Raw genomic sequence first — 6310 nt, forward strand, 5'->3', positions numbered from 1 at the left:
GAAAAAGTGTCAAGGTAGTCTATTCCCTCCTGTTGAGTATACCCTTTAGCAACTAAACGAGCTTTATGCCTCTCAATACTACCATCGGCTTTATACTTAGTTTTATATACCCACTTGCATCCTATAGGGGTTTTTCCTGGAGGCAACTGAGTTAGAGACCAAGTGTCATTATCTTGCAATGCTTTAATCTCCCTCTGCATTGCCTCAACCCATTCTCTTATACCTTTGGCTTCATTATAAGTATGAGGCTCTCTGTTTCCAGTGACAGCCATGATGTAATTGGAGTGTTTCTCTAACAAATTGTCACAGCACAACAGTTTAGAAATCGGATAAGGAGTTTTGAAATTATTTTTCATAGTTAAGGATTGGTTCACCTGATGAACATAATCTTCCAGATATGCAGGGGTCTTTCTAGCCCTCTCAGATCTTCTGTGTCTATGATTCTCTTGGTTATTATCAATGTCAAAAGGAATCTACAACTCATCTTCTTGATTAAATCCTTCCAGCCCATCATATCTGTCTTCATTAGTAGGGTAGTAGTCCTTTGAGGAATCAATAAAAGATTCATCTTCATCTCTCTCATTGTTTATGCTTTGTTGGCTGTCTTGAGTATTCTTATAAGGAAAAACATCTTCATGGAATATCACATTTCTACTTATAAAAAGTTCTTTGTTGTTTATGTCTAAAACAATATAACCTTTAACACCACTTTTATATCCTAGAAAAACCCTTTTTCTAACTCTAGGATCCAGTTTGTTTCTATTATTTTCAAGAGTAGAAGCAAAACACAGACAACCAAAGATTTTAAGATCTAAGTAAGTAGGCGGAAGATTGTAAAGCATATCATAAGGGGTTTTATTTCCAATAGTGGGAGAAGGCGGTCTGTTTATTAGATAGACAGCATGTCCTATAGCATATGACCAGTAAACCTTAGGTATATTAGAATGAAAAAGAAGGTTGTGTGTCACATTTAGAATATGTTGGTGTTTTCTTTCAACTACAGAGTTTTGTTCTGGAGTCTCAACACAACTTTTTTGATGAATGATTCCACGCATATCATAGAAATTGACACCATTAAATTCTGGCCCATTGTCTGATCTAACAATTTTAATCATTTTGTTAAATTGATTTTTAACTTTGATGACAAAATTCTGCAATAAGTCTCTGTTTTGTCCCTTGTTATTCATTAGGAAAACCCATGTGTGTCTACTATAATCGTCAACTATGCTAAGAAAGTACCTATGCCCATGGACAGAAACTGTATTTAGGGGACCCCAAACATCACAATAAATAATCTCAAAGCATTCAGTCGTAACAGAGAGACTTTTTGTAAAGGGTAGCTTGTGTTGTTTTGCAAAATGACAAGTATCACATACAGTATAAGTATCAGTATTAATTTCGACATAAGGAAACATTTCACATATATGTTTTACAACATTGGGTCCAGGGTGACCTAGTCTATGATGCCACGAGTTAACATCAGTCTTTTTAAACGAGAAAACAATCTTTGAAACATCTCTTTGGTCAGTTTTAGGAAAATCTTGCAGATAATAGAGTCCATTTCAAGGTTTAGCAGATCCAATCGTCTTCAATGAGCAGTTCTCCCTTATCTGACAATCCTTAGAGGAAAAGATTAGATTGCAAATCAAGTCTTTGATAAGACTTGGCACAGAAATCAAATTAAAACAAAAATTAGGTATATAGAGGACATTGAAAATGGTAAAATTTTCATTAAATTTCACGGTTCCTGCATGATCAGCAGTGATGATAGTTTTATTGGGTAATTTTATGGAAATAGGTTTAATTTTATAGAAAACAACGAAATTGTGTGTAACATGATCTGTTGCACCAGTGTCTATGATCCAGGAAGAATTACCTGGTTTATTCTCAGTTTCTCTCCTCTGAATTTGATTGATCTTATGGATTGATGGTTCTTCGGCCTTGTCTATCATCCTCAGAAGCTTTTGCATCTGTTCTGGTGTAAAGTGATTGGTATTACTATTGTTAATGGTATGTTGTTGTGTCTTCAAAGTGCCTTCAGAATCAGTGTTGTTTTGGCAAACATTGATAGAATTCCAATCATTCCTTTTATCTTCTTTCTTATACCAAGGCGGGTATCCTGCTTAGAATAGCACTCATCAATAGTGTGATTCATCTTGTTGCAATATGAACACTGTTTACCAAAATTTAGGTTTCTTCCCCTTCCTCTGCCTTGGCCACGAGTTCCAGTGCCACGTCCCTGATTTCTCCAGTTCTGATCGGGTTTCCATTGATTAGTTCTTTCTGCAACATTTGCCAGAATTCTAGTCTCCACTGGACTTTGCTTTTCCCGACTTTCTTGTTGCATAATAAGAGAGAAAACACGGTTAACGTTAGGCAACGGATCCATTAAAAGAATCTGTGTCCTAACAGTATTGTAAGAATCATTCAAACCCTTCAAAAAGCAAATAACGTGTTCAACTTCTCTATACTTCAACGAAATCTTGGATAAGTCATAGCTGCATGGAGTTTCACATGTGCATGTGGGTATGGGCCTTAAAGACTCCAGTTCTTCCCACAAGATTTTTAAATCAGTAAAGAACTGGCTGACTCCCCGTTCTCCTTGTTTAATTGAGTGTATATCCTGTAATAGGTCTGAGATTTTGAAATAATCTCCTTTGGAAAACCTCTCCTTAAGCTCATCCCATAATTCTTTAGCCTCTTCCACGTAGATAACACTTTCAGCAATATGTGGAGACAAGGTTTTTGTTATCCATGACAGAATCATAACGTTGTTTCTTTCCTAAACATCATAGGCAGCATCAGTTTTCTGGGGTTTCTTTATGGACCCGTCTATGAATTTAATCTTGTTTTTCGAAAGCAGTCCTCTCCTCATGGCCCTGCTCCAAGAAGAGTAGTTATTCTCGTTGAGAATTTGTGTGATTAGAGTCAAACGTGGGTTTTCTCCCAGGTGTAGGTAAAATGGACTGGCTGGATTGGAGGCTTGAACCACTTGATCCATGGCAGCAAAAGAACCCAAGAATCCAGTCCAAGAAGACACCAAGAACAGCCCAAGAAACTATCAGCGACGGCAACGGAAGCAGAGCAGGTACTAGACCTGCTCTAATACCATATTGCTTTGGACCCAACACTGTGCACTTATGGCCCAATACATGTTGGCCCGTGAACGTGTTTTACTTGAAAGCAGAAGATCGCGTACGTGGCAGATTTGGAGTTTCAGAATAGAGAGAAAAGAAAGGACCTGAAGCTTCCTCTGGCGATAGAGAGAGAAGCGAGTCACGGTGGNNGGCANAGNTCCGACNCGGTGGCGGAAGACGTTGACGCAGAAGAGAAAAATGAAGATCGTGTTGAGATCAGTAAGAAAAGTTTAATCTTTTATTGTTATGATGTAATTTTGAAATGAGCATCAGTGTATTTGATTTTTCGTAATGGGAAAGGGAAAGAAACTCCATATAAATAAAGTTCCAAAGGGGAAAACAGAAAACGAAAAACAAACAACAAACAAACAGAAAATCACTGTCCTAACACGACAGTGAAGAGAATCGAACGATTCTCAATAGATGTTACAACGTAGATTAGAATGGATAAAATAGGATTATAATTGATAAAATATTCTAACGAGATAGATATTCAATACTTAGTCAAATCAATACGTGTTGAATGGTAGTCAAAATTTTTATCAAAAATAAAAAAAGAAATGAATAGATTAACTGCTCTCATATGTGATATAGATCAAAATAAAAGCAGAAAAACAAAAAAATAATGATAATATAGCTATTGTTGCCTCATAAAAAAATGACAATAAAATTAAGATAAGTGACTATGAGCGAGAATGTGTAGAATGAAATAGATTAGTTACGTGAATTAATTAACCAATAAAATATTTATGGCAACAATATTGCCTACAAAATTAAAAGATTTTCGGAGTAAGATTCAACAATAGATTTTGTACCGTATGATATCTGGGTCGATCGGTTACGATATATCTTATTAAAGATATTGATAAAAAAAGGATAAAATAATCAAAGGATAATCAAGAATATATATTTAAAGATATTTAGCAACTAACAAGATTTTCAAGTAAGTCTGTTTATATTATATTCTGTTTATATTTTATTGGGTTTATATCAGTTTAAGGTCCATAAGACAAATTATAAATAGAGAGCCAGGGTCACAAGCCAGGTAACTTCCAATCACCTTCAAATCATCTTCTACTCATGCTTCATTCACACTCAAAAATATTCTACATTCTACAGTGATACCAAAATCACTTTCTAAAGAGTCGAGGCTCTTTAATACACGCCTGACTTGGGCGTCGGAGTGCCTTTTGCAGGTACCTTCCCCTCTCCATCGGAAGGCGGACGAGTAGTCAAAGCTTGAAGATCACCGAACGGCCAAGATTGCAGGCGATTGAGCGGTCAGGAGTAAAGAAGACAAGCGGAGGACCCAGTTCAACCATCGGAAAGTGGCAAAGCCACGTCGGAAAAGGTTAGTGTCTCGGTCCCCAAAAATAACTACCGAAACATTTTGGCGCCCACCGTGGGGCCCGAGAGTAAGCCAAAGAAGCCCAGATGGTGACCACAAGAAGCATGGACGAACAACAGAATACTAGAGATTTGATAAGGCAAATGCAAGAACAGATACAGGCACAAGCAAGAACCATACAGGCGCAGGCACAGGCACATCAAGAGATGCAGCAGAAGCACGCAAAGGAAATTGCGGCACTCAGGGCGGAACAAGTCCATACCGAGCGGTCTGCCTCAAACCGAGAGAATGAAAACGATGGAAGTAGAAATCGACAACAATCCCATCACATCAACCCGAACGATGGAAGGAGAGGACCATCAACCGTTCGGCCAACCAGTTTACATCCTTTTACGACAACCATCATGCAAGCTCCAATGCCAGAAAAGAGTCCTTCGGTATTAGAAAAGTATGATGGCTCGACTGATCCAGACAATCATCTTAGGATCTTCACCAGTGCAATGGTGTTCTACACGGACAGCGACCCGGTCATATGCAGAGCTTTCTCCTTGTCACTCAAGGATGACGCATTGGAGTGGTATAACACTCTTCCCCCAAACACAGTAGATTGCTTCGCCACTGTCGAAACCCTCTTTAGAAGACAATACGCCTCCAACCGGAAACAGGAGACAACAGCGGCAGAATTAGTAAATACTAGACAGGAGAAAGGGGAAACCTTGAAGGCATTCATGAAAAGATACAATGAAACCGCACGACGAGTTAAAGAGGTTAATCACTCTTTTATTATTAAAAATTTACCTTCATGCTTGAAACCAAGATATTTTGCTGAAAAACTGTAGGCACGGCCACCGAAAACCATGGAGGAGCTCCAAGAAAGAGTAGCCGAATTCATTCGTATGGAAGACATGCGAATCTCACAAAGAAGGCAACAACATGAATTTGAGGCAGGCGGAAAGAGAAAGGACAACAAACAAACGTTCAACAACCACGACAAAAGTAAAGATTTTTCTCACAGTGATTTTGTTCGAACTCCCAGATTTAATCATTACACAACCTTTAACGCACCCAGAGCAAAAGTTCTCGAAGAAGCCCTTAATGATGAACTTCTTACAATCCAAGAGAAGTGTTCCCCAAAAAACGCCGACGAACAGAAAAGCTGCCGGTTTCATCTAAACCATGGCCATACCATAGAAGAATGTGGAGCATTGAAGGATGAAATAGAAAGGCTCATCCGAGCAGGACATCTCCAAAAATTTGTGAAGGGAGAAAGAGCTCAAAGAAGGAGTCCCCCTAGAGGAAGATCTTTGCGTAGAAGTCCCGGACGATCATACCAAGGGGAAGAGCATGGACGAAAATATAATCGCAGTCGTAGTCAGGACCGTGAGCGGGAACGATCGGTTCGTGGGCGTATCGATTAAAACAATACTATCATGTTTTATAGACTTTTGTTGTTTCAATTCTTTAGAGTAAACAATGTCAAACAATTTTCAATTCAGTGTTCAATTACTCGGCCATTAGGCCTTATATATTCAGTCGTTCAGCCTCACAAGCGTTCAGCCCCTTCAACCTCAACTGTTCGGCCTTCCATGGCCTCGGGTATCTAACCATTCAGTTGTTTGATGTCACAGTGCAAATGACAGGATCATAAACACAAATACAAAAGTCCGAGCAAGTGAGCCCATCACTCCCGACCATCGGGAAGTTCTCTCGTGAACTCCTATGTTTAAGTCCGAGCGAGCTCGGCCATCGGGAAATTCCCTCGTGGACTCCTATGTTTAAGTCCGAGCGAGCTCGGCCATCGGGAAGTTCCCTCGTGAACTCCTAT

At 39.1% G+C, this 6310-nt stretch overlaps 1 protein-coding gene across 1 annotated transcript; it reads left to right on the forward strand.

Annotated features, from left to right (window-relative positions):
- Positions 1 to 4571: 4571 nt before the first annotated feature.
- Positions 4572 to 5903, forward strand: LOC106763706. The gene is made up of 2 exons (XM_014647872.1): positions 4572 to 5252; positions 5325 to 5903. Exons 1-2 carry the CDS (start codon positions 4572 to 4574, stop codon positions 5901 to 5903), a joined length of 1260 nt encoding a protein of 419 aa, XP_014503358.1.
- The last annotated feature ends 407 nt before the right edge of the window (positions 5904 to 6310 follow it).

The sequence above is a fragment of the Vigna radiata genome, chromosome 6, assembly GCF_000741045.1.
Source record: "Vigna radiata var. radiata cultivar VC1973A chromosome 6, Vradiata_ver6, whole genome shotgun sequence".
Taxonomy (NCBI): domain Eukaryota; kingdom Viridiplantae; phylum Streptophyta; class Magnoliopsida; order Fabales; family Fabaceae; genus Vigna; species Vigna radiata.